At 33.4% G+C, this 22616-nt stretch overlaps 2 protein-coding genes across 2 annotated transcripts in view; one reads left to right on the top strand and one right to left on the bottom strand.

The window, feature by feature from the left end:
- LOTGIDRAFT_230095 (hypothetical protein) overlaps positions 1-4146 on the top strand; it is a gene marked incomplete at its 3' end in the record, with an annotated part of 51180 nt that extends 47034 nt beyond the window's left edge. Inside the window, exons 3-9 of the mRNA XM_009046997.1 lie at positions 30-188; positions 956-1083; positions 1474-1557; positions 2114-2235; positions 2612-2721; positions 3047-3176; positions 3807-4146. Of these exons, the coding sequence (XP_009045245.1) occupies positions 30-188; positions 956-1083; positions 1474-1557; positions 2114-2235; positions 2612-2721; positions 3047-3176; positions 3807-4146 (1073 nt within the window). The remainder of the gene's footprint in view (positions 1-29; positions 189-955; positions 1084-1473; positions 1558-2113; positions 2236-2611; positions 2722-3046; positions 3177-3806) is intronic.
- Positions 4147-4474: 328 nt separating this feature from the next.
- LOTGIDRAFT_230094 (hypothetical protein) lies at positions 4475-22311 on the bottom strand (the record flags this gene model as incomplete). Its single annotated transcript, XM_009046996.1, has 36 exons — positions 4475-6226; positions 6615-6684; positions 6874-6937; positions 7528-7596; positions 7920-8092; positions 8415-8526; positions 8986-9102; positions 9375-9440; positions 9855-9941; positions 10261-10412; positions 10774-10869; positions 11606-11698; positions 12065-12147; positions 12395-12522; positions 12875-13030; positions 13198-13355; positions 13676-13789; positions 14115-14226; positions 14879-15051; positions 15367-15531; positions 15842-15977; positions 16315-16442; positions 16743-16812; positions 17053-17193; positions 17524-17665; positions 17932-18086; positions 18344-18481; positions 18741-18818; positions 19213-19312; positions 19476-19597; positions 19840-19893; positions 20279-20433; positions 21022-21181; positions 21345-21494; positions 21793-21928; positions 22268-22311. 36 exons carry the CDS (start codon positions 22309-22311, stop codon positions 6142-6144), a joined length of 4182 nt encoding a protein of 1393 aa, XP_009045244.1. The 3' UTR covers positions 4475-6141.
- Between the last annotated feature and the right edge of the window lie 305 nt (positions 22312-22616).

The raw sequence follows: 22616 nt of genomic DNA, 5'->3' as shown, positions 1-22616 counted from the left end.
ATGAAATGATATTTGATTATTTGTTCCAGATGTAATAGCTGTAATAAAAGCTAATGCCTATGGTCATGGAAGTGTAGAAATTGCCAAACATCTAGAAAATAATGGAGTATCACACTTCGCTATAGCAACAGCTGGTGAAGGTGGAGAATTGAGGAGAAATGGTGTTAAGGGATTTATACAGGTGTTTGGTAAATTAATTTCTATTTGATTAGTATTTAACTCATCTATGAAATAAAACATGAGATCTGAGGTAACAGGCTGTCTAGATGGTAATTTATAGATTTATTAGATTGTAAAGAATTCGATGAATAATGAAATGGAATGGACTAGATGCTTTTTCCATGTCAGCCACCTGTATCACTAACAAGGGGGAAACCAGGATGAAATCTGAATGTATTATCTCAACCTATGCTGGGATTAAACCCTGGACCATTAAGTTACTGAGCAAGCGTTGAATTAATCATTAGGTCTCCTGTAATAAATTTGAGCACCATTGAAATAAGCTAGCTAGACTTCTCATTCTGTTCAGTCAGTTTACTTATTGTCCTCAAAGGTTGAATGTCCACTTTTGGAAAGATTAATCTACCTGTCCTGATGAGGATTGTGTATCTGAAATATGTCAGCAGCAAGAGATGAGCTCTTGTCAACAAGCTAGTTCTATATAGGAAAGTTAACCTTCATCTCCTATACTAGTTGTCCTGATAAGGATTGTGTATCTGAAACATGAGCTCCTGTCAACAAGCTAGTTCTATATAGGAAACACCCCTTCTAAAACTAGTCATCCTGATAAGGATTGTGTATCTGAAACACAGCATCAAATGAATATGTACTTGTATTAGTACATGTATCATATCTTGTCCTAACTCTGTTTAAACAAGCCCACCCACGTTACAACTTGTCCCCTCCCCCATTGCCAACCCCACTCTTGGTCATCATGTTATTAATTCTATTACAGGAAGCTGTGTGAAGGAAGATATTGCAGTGTGTCAAGAATTCCATCTGACGCCAACTGTCTGCTGTCAGGAATTCCTGCAACATTGGTCAGACTGGTTCCACAATAATAACAACCATTCCTCGTCTCAGGTAGGCTGAGTATTATCAATACATCAAGGGCTGCAACTCCATCAATTTTTGTTGAATTGTACCCAAATTATATCTTGAGGATATTAATCTGTACACAAAATTTCATAAAATTCGATATAAACTGTTGGCTCTAAAGCGTTCACAAGCTAATTTATCGTATTTTCAGTGTATCAAGGGTTAAAACTCTGTTAATATTTGTCAAATCATACCAAAATTTGAACTATCTGAGCTTTTGTGGATATTAACCTAGGTGTGGGAGAGGGAGGGTGTGGGTGTGTGTGTGTGTGAGGGTGGGGTTTATTTGGGTGAAGAAAGTGTGAACTAACTGTTGATTGGAAAGAAGGTTGGATGAGAAGGATGATTTAAAAATCAACAAGTTTTATATTTCAGGAGAAACCATGGGTAGTAATAAAAGTTGATTGTGGAATGTGTAGAAATGGATGTCAACCAGAACAACTTCCAGAATTAATACAGGTCAGAAAGATACCTTTAAATTCCACGTGTTTTTCATCCCCTTACCTTGTGATAAAACTGGTCTTTAAATATACACATATAATTTATTCCTGAGCCAGTACTGTCTGACTATTTTGGTTAGTAGAACAGTTATAAATGAAATGAAATGAAGGGAGTTTTAGGTGCCTACTTTTTTGCACCATGTGGGGTAATGCAGGGTGTAATAAGGGACACGACAGCCTGTAGCCCCATCCGAACAACAAGACACTGTTTTCCAAGTCAGCCCCTCTGAACTGCATCACTGACAGGGGGGAAACAGGGTTGAAAAATCGGAAGCTATTATCTCAAGATGTAGAACAGTCATATTTAAAGCAACACTTCCATACATGTATATCACCATAAATCATCCTATAGGAGCCTGTTTATCAGCTATTCCATGTCCAAACTTCTAGGTACGCCTAGATAGTTCCAATTTACAGCTGGGTCAACTGAAATACTGATGAAACCTTCTTTGAATAAAGTGTTTGTAGATTTTGTATTTTAGAATTTTATATTACTATTTTGTATTTATTTTCAGAAATGTAAAGATTTGCATATTCCAATTCACAGTGCAATGACCCATTTCAGTCAGGCGTGGGACGATCCAGAGTTTACTAAGAAACAACTTGATTTATTTTTGCAGACCTGCCGCCATCTTAGGTATGTTGTCAAATTCACATCCATCTTCTTCTGAACAACTCCAAAACTACTACATATTCTACCATGTTTCACTTTAGTAGTTAAACTTGGCATTAAGATGAAATAATAAATATCCATGATGAGATAGAAGAAAAAATATTTTGAATTGTCAAATAATATTCCAAGGGAGACTAGAAAGTACACTTGGTAGTGATCGTTGGTACCTCAAAGGGAGGTCAAAGTATTCGTGGTTGGGAACCGACTGTGTCAGGAGAGATGATATGAGGTTATAAATATTCAGACAACCAATATTAAAAATTGTCCCCAAGAGACAAGGAGGAATCAGGGCTAAATCATCTAGTTCAGAAAAATAAACTTTATAATATTGTTATTACAGATCTGAAGGTGTAAAACTCCATGCTAGTAATTCAGCTGGGATAATACAAGGGTTTGGTATTGAGTTAGATTTTATACGTCCTGGTATAGCTATATATGGTCTACCTACTGGTGAGTCCTTGACCCTTTTAACCTTTTAAATCCATTTTGTTTCTTCCCCTGTTAATCTAAACTGTTTGTGATGAAACGTTGGATATTAAAGTATGGTATATGATGTCAAGTTATATTTTTCACATAAAAACTATGAATTTATTTCCGTAACATTTAAAAATAGGAAATGAAATAGAATAGAATCATCCTACTTATCTTGTCCAGTTTGAGGTAATGCAGTATGTACCAGCTGTAGAACACAGGGCCAGGTCATTCTTCCATGACAGCCCTCCAACCTGCATCACTGAGCCTGGTTTAAAACTTTACTATTTTATAACTATTCTAGATCCCAGTGAAGAAACAGTTAATAAATTTCAATCTATAGGTTTAAAACCAGCGTTATCCTGGCTAGCTAAACCCTCGTTAGTCAAAAAATTACCGCCAGGCTCGGTTGTCGGGTATGATCAAACTTATCAGTAAGTATGAAATCTTTACCTCCATTTTGAAACCAGTTTTCTTAAGGTTTTATTCTCGAAAATTTAACTCTGCATGTAACCATGGTTATCTGAGTTTTGAAAGTTAAAAAGATGACACATTGGTTTTGATATTCAAGTCATCTGATTGGTCAATCATAAAATCTATTTTAAATTTAGTTTAAATCAGATATCTGTAGATCTATTTATTATTAAGAATCTTAAAGTCTTGTTTTATCAGGCATCTCGTTATCCAACATTAAATCCTGCTTGATGATATATGCCTACAGTAAAGAGAATTCTCAAATTTGAAATCTAACGATAAACTACATGTACTCATAACTGCTTCTGTTTTATGGAAAAAACGAAGTGAAATGAATGGAGTTTTACGCCCTACTTTCCTGCACCATGTGGGCTTATGAAGACAGGCAACGCCATGCACGGTGGTATGATGGGAATTTTGCCAGGACAGCAGCGGTAGCCCTCTCTTTTTTTATTTCTGACAGTCGAGGGATCTTTAATGTGTACAGCCTGTAGTACACGGGGCCTTGGTTTATTGTCCCATCTGAACGACTAGATGCTTTTTCCATGTCAGCTTCACTTAAGATTTAAACGGGGATTTTTTATTTTCAGATGCAAAAAAGAAGAAATCATTGGAACATTCAGTATTGGATACGCTGATGGTTACAATAGACATCTCTCAACCAATGGAATGATCTCAAATATATCAGGTGACCAGTATCCAGTCATTGGTCGTGTTTCCATGGATGCTATTACTGTAAGACTGGATAGTCTGGACTCAAATCAAGTATACTATATAATGAAGGATGATTATGTGTCTGGACATTCTTTAACAAAAATTGCAGCCGAATTGAAAACTATTCCGTATGAAATTGGGACCAGCTTGAGTAAGCGTCTGCCACGAGTTTATATTTCTGGTGGGAAAGTTGTTGCTGTTTCAAATGGATTTTAATTACTGAAGTTGCCAAAGTAAGAGTTTAAAGACCAGAAAGCTTCCTTATTAAGTCAGGTGCATGCAACAGACTTTTGTCCAAGCGGTTGCCAAGCAAGATATGCCAATTTACACAATAAATTAGAATGTGAAACAACATTTTGCATTTGCCTGTGATTCACGCAATTTTTACTCCATACGATGTCCTCTGATTCGATGTCTAGGAGATATTTCTAGACAAATCTCTGTTGTCTGCGTCTGGCTTAAATACTACAAAAATATGATTTTCTACCAAAGATCTGCCAAAATCAAACATCAAAACAAAACAGATGCCAAAGAATTTTTATCTGCTTGAAAGCTACAGAAATTACTGTTTACTTTTCTACCACAAAGTTGCCAATTAAATATTATGCATCAAAAGTGCTACCCAAGCTAAGTTTTATTCTCTACCAAAAATTTACAGAAATCACAAAGCTTCCAAAATTACAATTGTCTTTACTGATTGTAAACTTTTATTTAAATCATAGGGAAAATTGACCCAACTAAACATCATAGATTGTATTTTTTTTAAAATTATTAAATTACCAGGATAAATTGATTAATACTCAGGTAAACTGAAGTTGATAATAGAAAATAGTACTATTTTATTTTACTTTATTTTTAGAATTATTTATCTAGAGATCATTTATAATTCCCATTTTTCTTTTTTAAATAGGGCTATTTTGTTTTATTTTAATTTTTTTAATTATCAAATTGTTATTTCTAGAATTATATTCTAGTTTTATTTTGTTGTGTAATATTCTATTGATTATTATTTTGAAGAAAAACAGTATTCTCAACTTTACAATTTATTTTTCTCCTAACAAATATATTTATACATTTACCTACTTTCCAGTATGATTATGTGAAATGATCAGTTTAATAATTTGAGAATAGTGTCCATCCCACCTACTCTGATGATGTTAATATTCAGATTATGTTTTAATTTTGTATAAGAGAGAAATATAAACTCAGTGACATATTATATTTTATTGTATAACAATGTATAACTTTGTTTTAATGGTCACAATAAATTTTATGACGGAATCTCTAGTGTTTTTGTTTTCATGTTTTTGACAAAACCGATAAAACTTTTCTTGTCAGTCAAGTGTGTTTGAAAAGTCATATCTTTGGGATGTTTTTAAACAGTTTATGATTTTTTCAAAGATCTGATCCAAGTCTCACTATCATGTCAACACAATTACTTCATCCACCATGAACAAATACATCCAAATCTTACATCTCATTTTTTAATCCACATTTTTCACTAACATTCGCCAATGCACGTATCAGCACAATTCACTTTCAAAATGGCCCATTCCATGAAAATGATTCAGCACAATTCACTTTCAAAACGGCCCATTCCACGAAAATGATTCAGCACAATTCACTTTCAAAATGGCCCATCCAATGAAAATGATTCAGCACAATTCACTTTCAAAATGGCCCATCCAATGAAAATGATTCAGCACAATTCACTTTCAAAATGGCCCATCCAATGAAAATGATTCAGCACAATCCACTTTCAAAATGGCCCATTCCACGAAAATGATTCAGCACAAACCACTTTCAAAATGGCCTATTCCACGAAAATGATTCAGCACAAACCACTTTCAAAATGGCCTATTCCAAGAAAATCATTCAGCACAATCCACTTTCAAAATGGCCCATCCAATGAAAATGATTCAGCACAATTCACTTTCAAAATGGCCTATCACGTCACGTCTGCTAGCTTACTGAGGACTTCTGGGATACATTAACAATATTCTTGTCAAAACTTCCAATGCCATGATTAAGCACTTTTGAGCACCAATCAAGTTAATAATTTAATGCAAACTATTTGACGTCTGCTAACTAACCGAGGCTTCTGGGATACATGAACAATATGTCAAAACTTCCACTACAATGATTCAGCACTTTTGAGCACCAGTAAAGTAAATAAATTAATTTAAACATTCCTTAACTGTTTGACGTCTGCTAGCTAACTTTGGCTTCTGGGATATGGAATTCTTGGTTGTTGAAGAGAAGTGGTCGTTTAGGTAATTTCGCTGGTTTGTTGGTTGTAAAATAAGAGTTATGGAAAATATTAATTGAATTTGGGAAGGACAATGGTTGTTGATGGGCTCTATTTGCCAGTCATGTCTGGCAGGGTAGTACAAACGTCTGAGAGTCTATGTAGGACATCAAGTAGGTCTACATCAGGAATGACATAAGATGCTGCAAGTCAACGAAAAATGAAATGAATGGAGTTTTACGTCCTACTTTTCTGCACCATGTGGGCTAATGAAGACGGGCAATGAGGGAAATTTTGCCAGGACAGCATGCAAGACAATGAATATTTTGCACATAAAATCAAGGTTTTTCAGACAGATTTTTATCTCAACCCAAACCCCGAAATAATATTTGATCCCAACACCACCCTATGTAAATATTATTTAATAGAAGGATATTGATATAAAAGTTTAAAGAGACCAGTTCCGATACTCATTGGTATACCCATTATAATACACTCACTTACACCTGGAATGTTAAAAAAAAAACAGAAATGATTTATTGAATACACGTTCAGGCCAAAAATATAAGAAATAAAACAACATTCAGCAACAAATTTGACTCATACATCTGTATTCTAACAACAGATGGTCTACCCAATATTTTCATTTTAAACAAATTGATTTGAGTGATTTAAGACAAGTGTAAATTACTAACCATTGATGGTGTCTGTTTGACCGTAATACGAGGCTTCAAATAAATGGTCAGCTGTTCTCTCAAACTGAAATTATAACATAGTCAATTAACATAACTCAATCCTAAAGGTGCGGACACACGAGCGGTCTTAGTTGGATACTTTTGTCGCTAATTAGAGTCTTGTCTTGAGTTTCAACGACTGGCACAGACACACGTGGAGAAAAAATTCTCTAGTCGGCCGTTTTCCATCATGTGGAATGCAATTGCAATTGAAAGGTAAAGGAATCTGATTGGATGATGACGGTCTGTCTTGCAGATGATAAAACTATCGAAGACAATTATCAAACTGGTTTGATATTATAAATCCTGTTGGTGACACGATAATCTTGTCATGCAACCATGGGCACACGCAAGATTTTACTCAATATTTGAGTTGGCGACAGAAATCTCCAACCAAGACCGCTTGTGTGACTGCACCTTAAGCCATCATTTAGTTAGCAACAGGTTTTCTAGCACTGTGTTATAACAAATCACATCATTTCAATATATAATTGCAGGGAAGATAAAATATTTTTTGATAATTGTGGTATGAAGGCAGTCCACTCTACATAGAAAATTAGGTTTGAAAAACCTTCAATATTTTCTCTCAATTTGTGTTATGATTTTTATACTCACTGAGGCCAACATCAGGACACTTTCTTTCATTTTAGCCAATCCAAATCTGGTGATACCCAACACTTCTCCCTGTAATGTTAAAATAAACATCATGTTGTGGTCTGGTTTCACTTAATGTAGAGTTACTTGCTCTTGTTATCAACAAATCCGTGTTAAATTCGAGACCTCAGCTTATATCAATACTCATTCTGTGATTTTCTATGAATACTTAATAGGTCAAGGCCAATCACATTAAGGGTCGCAATTTCAAATATTAAGGTCAAGGTCACTCAAATTCAATTTAGCTAAATTACATTGCAAATACCAATAATTATTACATGATTCACAATAAATAATCTGTAGGTCACAGTCAGATAATAGATTTGATGGGTCACAAGGTCTAGGTCACTCACCTTAAAGGTCATGAGGTCAGCTAATAACATAACATGTCGAATATCTATACTCATTCCGTGGTTAACCATGGTGTAAATAACTTCGTTCATGATGGTTTTCCTCGCTGCTTCGATACCCAGAGTTTTATAAACTTCGTATGTATTGTTAGAGGTAGTGTCTGTACCTTTTACACCTGTAGATAAAAAAAATATAGAGTTAAATTAAAGGCCTTGTTTATCAACTATAATTTATGTACTTTTCAGATTGCAGTGTTCAAGTTAAGTTATGTGACTTAACAGCTTCACTCCAAGACAGAAATTTAGGGAAAAGCGGTAGATAAGCTAAAACTGATTTGTTCTTTGATCTATTGAATTTCTACAAACCAACAAACAAACACCAAGAACTGGGTTAGACTTAACCAATATACAAACATTCTAATAGATCTAAATATTGTCCACTTATATAAATTTGAGATGTCCATAAGAAATAGGTGAAAAAGTTGGGGTTTTTTTTACCTTTAGTAGCAATAACTGCCTGTAAATTATCTCCCTCTACTAATAGTTTATAGCAGTTATCTCCCTTCTTCTCATCTATATGTATTACAGCTCGTGTTACTGATGGTACACCCTAAAAAGTCAAATGGTTTAATACAGAACAGTTCAGTGTTTAAATTCACCAACAAAAACAGAAACCTGAATCCACAGGCTATGGGCTTCCCATATAAAATTGGATATCCATGTAGCTAAAGAAAAACGAACAAGTTTAAGCCCAAGAAAGTTCAGTAGGAACCAGACTTGAGAGTTTTATAAACTAATATTTAAGTATTTCTGAAAATCTGGATTGATTGAAGTTAAGTTTGAGATTAGGTTTCTAGTTGAAGACGGGTCATCTTGTGTGAATGGAGGGATTTTGTCAGTATAACCGCATTAGCAAACTGTTAAATAATCTTAAAGATGCACAGCCTGTAGCACACAGGGTCTCACTTTATTGCCCAATATGAACAACGAGATGTTTTTTCAATGTGAACATCAATATCAGAATGCCCTTTCAATTAATTCCACAAGACATTTGAATTCAAGGCCTCACCTTGATCATAACACCAGGTAAAAGTTTTTTAAGATTCTGTAGAATACAATACATGGAACTTTTACTGGTTTCCCTGGCGCTGACTGATAATATACTATCATTGTGAACCTGTACATCCTGAAAGTTGAAACCAAAAACATTTTCAATCAGGGAGCAATGCAACAATTTTTTGTAATGTAAGGCTAGCTGTCAGTCAAACGTCACATGATAGAGAAATTCTCACATTATAGAAAGGGGGGTAAAAACTTTGGAACTGTGTAAAACATTCATGGTTCTCTCTTATGTCTGGGTTTTGTGGCAGTGGGATAGTTCAGGTGACGTTTAGATCCTCTAAGGTAAAAAAAAAAAGATAAAGAAATGCTTTAGAAAGTCAGTCTGGTTCTACTTACCTGTGGTTTAACTCCCAGTTTAGCTGAACAAATAGAAAATCTTATCGTGTCAACATTTACTTCAAGCTGAAAACAAACAAAAACACATTAAATTCAGTCTAATAATCAATACTCTGTGACCAAGGTCAGTGCCTACAAGAAACTATCATATGATTTTGAAGATGACAAAACAAATCTTTTTGTAGTTTCATGCTCTATTGAAAAGGATACTGTTTTATTTTTGCTTTATTTACATCGATGTACAAGTCAACTTCTTCATAATTCTTTGATCAACAGTTCAGATTGTTATGAGAATGTGACGTAATGTCATGAATATTAAGTATGTCATGAATATTAAGTATGTCATGCATATTTAGTAGCCTACTAGACTGTAGCGCCACTTCATGTGAGTGGACATGTTGTATTAAATATATGAACAATAACAAGTGTTGTTAACACAGACCAATTTTTCAGATTCCCTCAATCAAATACAGGACTTACCTTGAGAAGTTTGATTCTGTCAAGATCCAGTCTAATTAGAACAAAACAATCATCAGAGATATAAACTTCTTCTATATATTCACACACCTAAATAATTCAAATATATAAATCATTATTAACTTTGTAATATTCAAACATCATCAATATACTGTCTAGAGAATTTAATACAAGAAGGTGTTCAATTGTTCTAGTACTTCTTTGACAGATTTTGAATCTTTAAGTAACAAAAGACAACTTTCTGGTTTATTACTCCAAAAGTTTTAATGTAGACAACGTTTCAACAATTTACATTGTCAAAAGTTTAGAAAAGCTCTTGACAATCACTCTAGGGTCTTCTATCCAAGTTATATAATTATATTTAATTATATATAATATAATATTGTATAATACAAAAAATTCTACCCACCTCTCCTAACGTAGTTTTTTCAATACGACCTTTGACGACCCTGGCAAACTCTGCATCGTTATCAACATCTAAATTAGCTGTTATAATAGGTGTACTGATATTTTTAGATGCGTTGATTATTTCTTTGATTCTAGGAACTCCCAGTGTGATGTCTGACAGCTTGGGTTAAAGAAATTTAAATTTTTGAGTGAACCTTATTGTTTGAGTATTTAACATAATATCTAGACCATTATTTACAAAAACAAGGGCAATAAATCATAAAAAAAGTTGAGATATCAACAACTGAAAACCATATCAATATCAATGTCTATTTGGATTACCTGAATCTCAATTCTATACACATTTGATTAATGTTTCTTTAAAAAATTTGCATTTTTAAGCAAAAAATATGACCTGTTTAAATGATAAAAGAAATAAAATAAGATTATTATCTGCCAAGATAAACTTTGTTCTTGAAGTAAAAAACAATTTCACCAGAATCGTATTTTGGTAATTGTTTAACAAAAAGGATACTCATGGACGCCACCCCAGCAAAATGGAAAGTCTTGAGGGTCATCTGAGTTCCAGGTTCTCCTATAGATTGAGCACAAACAGCTCCGACTGCAGTTCCTGTAAATATAGTAGTCCTAGAGTTAATGATGGGCCTAATTCGTGGTTTATATTTTAGATATCTTGTAACTTGATTATCAGATAGTAACAGTTACATGTTTTGAGGAATCCTGATATCTGACAATTGTTTGAATATTAATAATGTTTACTTGGAGATGATAACACTAATCTTATATAACAAACAAACAAACAAACAAACTAAATCATTAGAATGATTTTACAGTTTTCATTTCAGGTTTTCTGTGGGGAAAGAGTTTTAAACATCATTAATGACCCAATGGGAAGTTTAATATCTTACTTGTCAGTCTAATTAAAATTAGACCTAACTTCCGTTGGTATTTTATTAGTTTGTTTCGAATGTTTCATTAGCTATTAACTTTGTACATAGCCACTACAGTAAGGTCTTACAACTTGACTAGATAATCTAGTCTATACGCCTCGAAATACATCTATTATTTGCGTCACATTATCCCGTCGCTGAAAAGGACAGCCACGATTGGTTAAAACAGAGGTCAAGGAAAGGTTAATAGAATGAAACTTCAAGGACAATGTTAGACCTTACTGTAGTGTTTACATACATAGTTAATATCTAATAAAACATTCCAAACGAAACTAATTAAATACGAACTGAAATTGGGTCTAATTTTAATTAGACTGTTTACTTATAAGACAATTTTATGAGATTCAAAATTTCTACAGAACAAAAGGATGACATCACTAGAGGTGATTGACTTACCTGGTTCAATCTGAGCTCTCATAAATTTATCATAACAACAATTTAAAAACTGGGTCAGTTGACTTGGACTTACTCTCTCTAGCTCATAAATTACTGAAATTATCATAAATTACTGAAATTATCATAAATTACTGAAATTATCATAAATTACTGAAATTATCATAAATTACTGAAATTATCAAAATTTTAAGATTTTATACAAGTTTTAAAACAAAATGTTATTTCCTTAAACAGTTACGCCAGATAAATGGTGGTCGTTGGTTACAATCTTGGTTGGATCCTCATTATTCCAGTTGACCCAGCTGATAGTCCGAGAAAGATCAATGCCAGGAGGTTTGGTCATGGACCAGCATAGAAAGTATCCTCGTGAACCTAATTTGCTATCATTGTAAAAACATTTCTTTATCTTTAGTGAAGTAGGAAGTTTTAGACTTTCTGCTAAAATTGATATATTATTACCTTTAGGAGCTGTTTTCTGTGAAGGATCTATAAATCTATCTCTATCTCCTGTTATTTTACTACCTAGTGATCGGATAAACTCCCTAAAAATATTCAAATTAGATATAATTACATAAATATCATTATAGTGGACTTATTCTCCTTGGAATACACATTTTGATAGCCTCACAAAATCTCAGTGTTGGAGAGGGAAGAAATTTGATTGGCTGGCGGTGTATTATTCAAAATGAAAGTTATATATAGAGAGGTTGTAAGACCTGGAAACAAAATAATAAAATAAACAGATTGAAAGTTTGATCTAATTGAAAGCTAAAAATTACAACCACTTACATTAATTCATTTCTGAAATCTTTAGTACAGGAAGTCCACGGAGCTTGAGATAAAATATTCTCACATGTTGCTATTAATAGCTCTTCATTTAACGAAGGTTCGTCACGATACGAGTTCATCGTACTAGCCTATAATTACACAAAATATTTGTTTAAACTTACACAAAGTCAACAAATGCAAGACAGAGTCAAGCAAGCATTCCCAGTATTGGCCTTTAATTACAGAAAATATTTGTTCCAAATTCAAACTTTACAAATGCTGATAATGTCCCCATAAAAAATCATGAAAGAAAGGGTTTAGAAATTCAAAAAGTTATGAAGTAATAGTCTGGAAATTTCTATCAAACTATGATTGTGATGTTTAGTATGACTTTCATTTATAAAACACTCTGTCAATAAATAATAATTATTTTCAAAATACATTGGACAAATTTATATATTATCTCACCATGATGAAAACACCTCAAAAATAGTAACTTACTCTAATATGATCCAGGACTCGTTTAAATTCCATGGGTTTTTCCTTGCCTTCCATAGCAGCTGGGTCGAGATTATCTGCTCCATACACAAACTGGACAACCTCACCTACTGATGTTCTAACAGTCATATCATACTGTAGACATAGATCTTCTAAAGACTGGAAAATCAAGACAAGTATATTTTTACATTTTCTTCATATACTGTATTTTATTTATTAGGACACAAGAAATGCATGGTTATCTTCTAATGAGTGTGCTTTTTGTCATAACAATAAGAATTTTATTTTCCATGCAATGTCAAAAAGAAATTTATATAAGCTCTTACTTTAACAAGACGTCTCTGCATGTATCCAGTTTCAGCCGTCTTGACAGCAGTGTCTACTAGACCCTCACGTCCAGCCATGGTATGAAAGAAGAATTCAGTTGGAGTTAAACCAGTATAAAAACTGTTGGCCACAAAACCTCGTGCAGCTGGGTCCTTCGCTGAAAAATAACAGTTTAATAAAATTTGGTTAAGTCAGACAAATGGTGGTCATGTGTTCTTATCTTGGTGTGTGAAAGTCTGATGACCTTCAATATGTCATCTACTTCCAGTTGAACCAGCTTTAAATGGGTACAGATAATCTGGGACAGAGGTTTGGTCAAGGAAAACCTGGTAGACAGGATCATTGTAAACCTTACATGTTTTCATTCCTAGTTTTATCCAATTGTCTATAATACTTGTTTGTTTTGTTTCCTGAAATCTCTGCAGCATTTGTATGAAATCTAAACCAGTGAGTGTTAAATTAGAAATTAAAACTTACAATGTCGTTCGAAATGAGGTAGAGCTCTATCTTCGAAACCATTGGGTACACGTTTTCCACTGATAGCCTGCTGACCTACACACGCTATCATCTGAGATATATTGATAAACGAACCTAAAACACAACAGATATTCAAACAATGAAGTAACATTGATCAGTGAGTTCAATTATTTCTTTGCTAATTATGAGGCTGATTGTGTATCCTAAACACATGTCAGCAGTATGAGATGAGCTCTAGTCAAATAGTTAACATTTCGTAACTTGGATGTTTAACCTCTATTGATAAAACTAGCCTGATGATTATTGTGTTTCTGAAACGCGTTGGTATTATCAGATGAGATGATAATAGTGTTGATATATTTTTGTGCCCATTATGTTTGTGAATTCAGTCCACACAATTCAAAATAGGAACTGTTTACTTAGTAAGTTTTATACAGACCTTTAGAACCACAGATAGCCATAGTTAGAGGACTGTTACTTTTATGAAGTTCTCGTAAACAGGCTTTACCAGCGTGATCTCGAATAACAGATAACTCTCGTAAAATCATCGCCTGAAATCATATAAACTCTTATCTTAAACCTGACTCATTCCATGTTAGATAGTGATGAGAACATAAAAGCACTGGCCTAGCTTCTGATTAAAATGCAATTGTCCCATTCTTGATTGAGATCTTTGAAGTTTTCGAAACTTTAGACATGTGCCAGGATACTAAGAGTATGTTTGTATGTTCAGTTGGGGACTAAGATAAACAGGATGTCTTGAATCAAAGACAAAACACTCTGAATGAAATCATGACCACCATCTTTATTCAGGCTCTTCACTCATCACTCAAGGGAGATAACTCTTAATCCAGTCTTGATATCTTAAGACCACAATATTACAATATATCAATAATGGTTTTTATTTAACCATAAGAGAGTTTGTCAAAATGTATCATTATAGGCCTACACTTGGTATTCCATTTAAAATGAAAATCTCAATTTTACCTCTAAAGTTTCCATCACAGGTGATAATGCAATTACAACATGCCATGTTAAGCGTGAGCAGAGATTAACACGAAAATCCAACCAAAATAGTCTGACACTTTTATCACACAACAGTACTTGCCAAGACTCAGGAATACTGCAATTCAGCAACTTCTAAATAAGCTACTAGGGTGTCCTATCAGTGAACATAATCTGAAAAAATAAAAATCTTTCTACCTCTAAAGTTTCCTCAGGAGAACAGCCAGGTTGGGTCTGTAGTTTCCCATCCTCTAAATCTCTAATCAATCCATCACACATCTTATAACCATCTTCTAGTAGTTTATTCTTAGCCTTGATCAATCCGGAACCTGGTGTTACGTCTCCTATACCAATAGAAAACCCTCGATTGGCTGAAAAATGACATTTTAGCAGATTAAAAGAACATATTTTTTCTTGGCACAAAATATTGAAAATAGTTTTTAATAGTTGATTTGTGAACAACCAACAGTTTCTTCTAGTTTCTGTTTTCAACTCTTTTTATTTTTAATGGCCAAATTTATAAAAAGAAGTCAAGAACAAGGATAAGCATTCTCCAACAAAATCCTTCTTTTACAGCAAAAATTTACAAATCTGGTTTTTAACTTAGATTATTTTATCTAGAATAAAATCCATTCTTTGATGCAATTAAAACATCAAGATTTCAGATAAAACATAAGAATACTTACAGAGAAAAGCAGGACAGAGTTTAGCTAGTCTGGACAGAGCGTCTGCAGCGTACTGCTCCCCGTAGTCACGTAATATAATATAGAAGATATTAGCCTTCGACCCCGAGCCTAGTGTTCCTTTATCCATAGCTCCACATAGTAACTCACTATTTCTTATAACAACAACTAGAAATATAATCAATTAATTTTATAAATAATCAGGCTTCCATTTCTCAAAAAATCTCATTCGACTTGTTTATCAATTCTACTGAAACTGAACATTGTTGAATGTTGAAACATGCTTGTTCATTGGTTGTTCTGAATTGTACCAGTGTAATTTGATTGGTTAAATAAGAGGTCATCAGATTAGCTCAAAGGTTATTGATAAGAAGAAACAAGAAGGAAGTAGTAAGACCTTAACTTGTGTGGCTAAGTAAAAATAAAAGATAATTTAATTTAGACTACACATTCAAATTTATAAATCTAAAAAACTCACATGAATCATTGTAACAAAGTTCTTCATCTTTAGAATAATTCTTGCCTTTAGTTCGTAGATTAGCTTGAACTGGAGATTGTTTATTAGGTCTTATTAATAAACTAAACAACTGTTTACCAGTCCATAATTTACACGGCTACAAAAATAATAATAGAAATAAAATGAAAATAGTAATGTGACGGGGGAAATTGGGTTGAGAAATTGGAAGGTATTATCTACACACACGCAAGGATCAAACCTCTCAACAAACGCTTCTCTCAAAAATATCACAGAGACAACTTGAAACCAGGCAGAGGTAATTTTATTTTGATTTTCTCAGATTTAGTTGTTCCCATCCTTTCCCTTCGCGTAGTAATTCACATCTCCAATCTTCCAACCTTTCCCTGCTAATTTTCGTATTTCAGCCACCTCATTCCCCTCTCGACCTTCTCCGCTGTCATCCATCTTGGTTTTATTAAAAAGTCAAATCTCACCTTAAAGATAGCAGGAGGTGGTAAATCTATTTTGATTTTCTCGTCTTTAGCAGATAACATGGATGCCACTAGTTGACAGGCTCGACTACGATCAACAAATACATCTTTATTAGTCACCAGATACGCTCCTATAAATATAAAATTTTGTTGAGTTTCATCCTACTTTTCAACACAGCTTTGTATAATGAAGAAGGGCAAACCCATGCAGGGAGCAAAAATGAAAAATTTTGCCAGGACTGCTGCATTAGCCAGTTTTTCAATTTCCAACTGTCAAAGATCTAAAATGTGCAAAGGCTAAGTCCTCGGTTAATTGCCTCATCTCAACGACTGGACGTTTTTACTATTTCAGCCCCTTAAGATCTAACTCACTGTGACCCCCCTCAGGTTGAAAAGAAGGAATATAATAAAATATCAGAATTACAGTTTACCTGTAATAAAGTCCTGTATAGCAGCTATCAATGGTTCTCCATTTCTTGGTGTCACCATATTAGATTTCGACTGAAAAATAGATAACAATGTATCATGTTACTTATAATACACATATAATATAGTCAGGCAAAATTATTTGTGCACATCTGAGTACCATTAAAAACATAAACACAAAATCCTCTTTAGTCGGACTTAAAGTCTCCATTGTTCTAGTTTCGAGCAAAGATATGGATCCACAGCCCTTGTTAATTCAAGTTGAAATGAACAAAATCTGGCTGGTGTAATAATCATCAATTCTATTCTACCTACCCCCATTAAAGTGATGGCCTCAGCCTTGGCCTCCTCTGTCTGTGGTAAATGTAGATTCATTTCATCTCCGTCAAAATCAGCGTTAAATGGATTACAACAACATTCATTGAACCGGAAGGTTCGGTTTGGCATCACTTTAGCCTGGAAAACAATCAAACATTAAAAATGTAAGAATTTAAAACAAATTTTTCAACTTGGTTACCCCATCAGTGATGCAGGTGAGAGGCTGACACGGAGAAACAAAGATGGAGGTCAGTGCTACAAGCTGTACATGTTCAAGATCCCTTGACTGTTAGAAAATAATAAAGACAAGGCATATTGCAGGGCCTTACCCATCCTTATTAGCTCAAAAATGATGAGGATATAAAACTTGACCTTTAAATTTAAATAAAACATCATTACTAGGTCAAACAGAACAGTAGAAGGTAAAAATCTGTCTTAATTATTTTTCACCATAAATTATTAACTTACATAGAAAGCCTGTATACTGAGTTTATGTAACGAAGGTTGACGATTAAACAGTATGATATCACCATCAATCATGTGACGTTCTACGATATCACCGAATCTCAATGTACTCGCTATCTTCTCTCGATCACCATATTTTAAAAATCTAAAAAAACAAAAATATTAGTTTTCCTTACACTGTAATTTTATTCAAAAACACTAAATATTCTTTGAATAATAATTAACATTGGGACATGTTTTTCATGACACAATGTAGCAGATTGATAGTCTCTGATCCTGTTTTGTTACACGAATATCAGTGATCCTGTATCCTGTAGCTTGTGGTGTTTGGTTACCTCTAGTACGTAATCAGTACCTATCAATAAAACATATTTTAATGTTGATAAAACTTCAGAATTTTTGTTATCTTACCGTTTAATATTAGTACCACCCCGATGTTGTATAAAATTAGCTCCAGGATGATTGTCAGCCCCGTTTTTTACCAGTTTTCTCATCAACTCAATATTAGCAGACGTTACATGTTCAGGATATGTCAGTATCTTAGCAACAAGTGTCGGCACAGCAACCTGAAAACAATTATATTCAATAAGCAAGGAGAAACAATTATTTTTAATATAATAAGTAAAATTAAGCAAGTAAGTTTTCAACGTAAAATATCAGATAAAAACCTTTTTTCAAACACCCAAAACAACATCAACTTGAGAATGAAAATATTTCCTAAATAATTTCTGATTCAAACCACTTTGCATCTTTTTTCTTGAATGATTCTAAATTAGGTTACCATGCTCAAAATTATCACTGTATCTAATTATAATATACAAACTTGATCTATTCTCATATTAGGATCAGGGGAAATAACTGTTCTTCCTGAAAAATCTACTCGCTTTCCTGACAGGTTACCACGGAAACGACCTTGTTTACCCTTTAATCTCTGAACAAAACCTCGAGATGATTTCTTAGGCTGAAAAATTCAATAACTTTTGTGAAAATAAATGACAATAATTTACATAAATATTGATTTCAAGGTCAGCAATTTTTGCTCGTACCCAGAAGTGAAGTTTTTATGAAATCAGAAAACTGAGTAAGTACCATAGAATTGTCAGGGGGCGCTCACAGGCCATTCCATCCTAATGCAAAATGATATAAAATTTTAGGGATTATGGCCAATGAAATCGGTGAAATATTTCTATGAAACAACTTAAAGATTTTTGAAAATTTACCTGCATGTGTAAAGGAATACCAGAAGTTTCGCTGTTGTAGAGTAGCGCCACCTGGAGTTGCAGAAAATCCCAATCTTCCTGAAAACATTAATTTAACAGATAGTTAACCCTTAGTGCTCCAATGTTCATCTTTGCAGGGAGAAAATACTTCAATTAAAGCCGTAAAGTCACCATTCAAATTTATAGGGGTGGTCAATTTTAAACACAAATTCAGAATAAACTTTTACTAAACTATAGGATCTAAGTAAAACAAAAATAACTTGCTAACTTTTTAATTGGAAATGAAATGAAATGAAATGGAGTTTTATGTCCTACTTTTCTGCACCATGTGGGCTAAAGACGGATTTTATTGGATAATCTCTAAAAATTGATTATAAATCTAGGATATTTCAACCAATCAGACTACTCTAATTTTCTTGACCAATATGACAAAAGGTTAAAATAAATTGAAAAATCTTTATAAAGTTCTTACCATGATCATCTGCATTTTAGCTCCGGAAGCTCGATGTTTCTGTATGACGTCATTTAAAAATATAATTTCTGTAAACTTCATCGTAATATCATCTTCATTTCTATCAGAAAATTAAAATCAGGAAAAATAAGTTATAAGGTATTACTAAACTAACTCAAAATAATTTTGATTATCATTGGTCATCTGATTGGTCGATCACTGACACTGAGTTTTATCATCAAATCAAATTACTGAAATTCTAAAAAAAAATTCAAAAGACTTACGTTCCTGATTTGAGATCGGAAACTACAGAGGGTCTAATACAGATAGGTGGCACTACTATACGTGTTAGTATCATATCTTCAGGTCGTCCTACGCTCGGATTCATCATCAATAACGGAATATCCTGAAATAACAAGAATAAAATATTTTCACCGTTATATTTGGGCTCAAAACATCAATCAAAGAAAAATAGAAATGTTACTCTAAGTAAAATCATGATTTAAATTCTGTTTTAATATCCTGAAATTTTATAAACATAAAAATCTTAAAGGTCTCAATTTTCATAAACAAATACAAGCTACAGCAAAGAAAATTTTTTTAAATTAACACCCTAAAGTTTCAGAAAATCTAAATTTTTGATCTTACCTCATCTTTGACTTGTTTAAATAAATTCAGAACAACCAGTGGATTTAATACGTCCTGAAAAATAATAAGATAGTTGATCCTATTCAAATACACCTCATTTAGAAATGAAATGAATGGAGTTTTACATCCTACTTTCCTGAACCATGTAGGTTAATATAGACAGGACCTCATTTAGAGAAATTTTCACCAAAGTTTGTGAGAAAGGATATTTTGACTTCCCTCTATAAACTTCTTCAATTCCCATTTTATCTTCATATTTTATAACTTACAAAGAGAAATATGAGTCTATAAAAATTAACGACTTGTATTGGTTATCAACATTTCAACGATTATAATATCCCATTCTCTCTGTTTTAAATCAATCTACAAAGTTATATCATGAAAATGTTTGAGCAAGTAGTTTTGAAGACATTAAAATAAAATTTGTGAGTAACTCTACCTGAATCTTTCCAAGCATTGGTTCTAATTCTTTATTATGTTTGACAGCGTTATCAAACGAACCGACGAACTCTGCTAGTATCTGTTCTCCACCACGACGACCAGCTTTATAACAATCGTGTATTATTTTTAACATTCCACATTTCTTCGTCATTCCTTTACAAAGATTTTAAAATTAAAATCAGTAAAAAAAAGAATTGAAAGAAAAGATAATTTCTTACAATCATCTAATAGTTCTCAGAAATTTGCCCTCATCAATAGGCATATTAAGATTCACTGAAAGTTCAGCCTACAAAGAGTTGATATAACCTTATAATTTTTGTCTGTTTTACAACAGTGTAGGGGCCCGGTACCAATCTGGGGTGTTTTCACCCACTAGGGGTGTGGGACTAGGGTGTCAGGGGTGTGGCCAACTGGTTTAGGAGCAGAATTTATTTTGAATTGAGAGAGCACCTCACATCATCACATGCTGGAAATGTGAATGAAACAAATTTTTGGAGGTGTGAAAGGTCCAGGTGATTGCTCCAGGGGTGTGAAGGCTGAAAAAGGTACTGGTGTAGGGGTAACAACATGTTTAAGGTTCTGTTTTATTATTTCCATGTTTTAATCTATAATGGTAAATTCAAACCCCTAACTGATTGGACTACAGCCTGACCTACGTCCTAATGCATTTAAGGTAGTTCTTATTAATCTAATTGTCAGAAATCAGAGTTTTTAACAATTTTAAAATTATTCATTGTTTACCATTATATTCTCCACAATTTGGACATTTGGAAACTTTTCGACATTTTTCATGTATTTTTTTTTTCATTCCTTTTTTCTGTAAGTACGTCATGCCAGATCGTTTCAGGGCGTCGAGAAAATTCTTCTTATCTTCTGGTTGTAGTAAAATATTGCTGCAATTCTGTAATCAAAAAATGGTGAAAAATACATTAAAGATAAACAAAACCTCATGACTGTTAGAGGTCTATTCATGTTAGGTCTTTTGTAAAAAAATCATATGTCTATTTTCAATTTTTTTTAGAAATGTTAGCATACCATATAAAATTGAATTGTCCAGGACTCACTTTGCAAATCATTTGAAGTAGAGTTATAACAGTGCGGAAATATCCAATATGAAAGACTGGTAGTTCCAGATCAACGTAACCATAGTGACCAATACAATCAACCAGTCCTTTTCCACACGATTCACAACTGTTTTCCTTATCACTTGTACCCTGCAAAATTCAAAATTTCCTCAACATGATTTTAAAAAAAACTATGTTTCTGCTCTAGATTGTTCTGCTAATGACCAAAATTTAAACCAAGACCCACAAATTCTACAGAAAAGAGACATACTCTCTGTAGCGTTGCAGAGAAGGATAGGAAATAGTCTTATACTCTTAAAGGATTGATCCCAAAATAAATCTGTTGTGACACCATTCCATCTTGTATATTATTTAATGGCTTTAATCTGCCAATATAAGGAAAGGTTTTATGTATATTAACAAAAAACTGTAAGTTACTGGTACATACCATTCTATGATCGAGGACACCATTAACGATTGGTTTCCGACTGCCATCTTGGTTATAAAGATTTTTACTGACCACCTGGATATGAGACAACTGTTGAATCTGTTGAGAATTCATCATACCAAACGTAACATGGCTTCTAAAATCAGAAAATAAGAAACAAGGTTTAACACTCAAAAATAAGTAGATTATCAAACAAATCAGCTAAAAGCCTGATAAATATGTTGCAAAAAGAGGTACCTTTAAAGGTGCGTGAAATCATCCATAAAACAGGGCATGGTTCTCCTGACCCTACCAACACTAGAATTGGCAGATGTTTCGGATTAAGTTCAGCCACAGTGTAGTTCAGATAGCAGTTAAATTTTGATTCACTTTCAAAATTTATCAACCTAGCCCCCCCCCCCTTTTTTTCATCCAAAACATGCAAAAAGCCATATTTTTGGCCTTATAAAGCAAGATATTATAGGTATGTCATTACATCTTTTTGGCCACATCGGCCTCTCTGAACTGCTCCTTCACCATTTTTGCAATTTCTGCAAACGACCAGCCCCTCTGAAAGAAATAATTCAGAATTTATTATCAATTTTTCATTTTTCACGTGTTTGCATCATTCATTTTGTAAAGGGGGATAACTCAATTTAAACATATGGGTTGTGTACATATTCCATTCGAAAAATATCACAAAAGGAATAATTTTTCTAATCTAAAATTTGTTTATCATTGTATTTCACAATTTTTCGATTCATTGATTAAAAATTCTTATTATTTCAAATGATTTTGAAGCCACTAGATGTACCCAGAGTAAATTTACTGGGTTATGCCTCGTT

Source organism: Lottia gigantea, assembly GCF_000327385.1.
Source record: "Lottia gigantea unplaced genomic scaffold LOTGIsca_11, whole genome shotgun sequence".
Classification (NCBI taxonomy): Eukaryota; Metazoa; Mollusca; class Gastropoda; family Lottiidae; genus Lottia; species Lottia gigantea.
The sequence above is the reverse complement of the archived record's forward strand: the minus strand, read 5'-3'. Positions and strand labels throughout refer to the sequence as shown.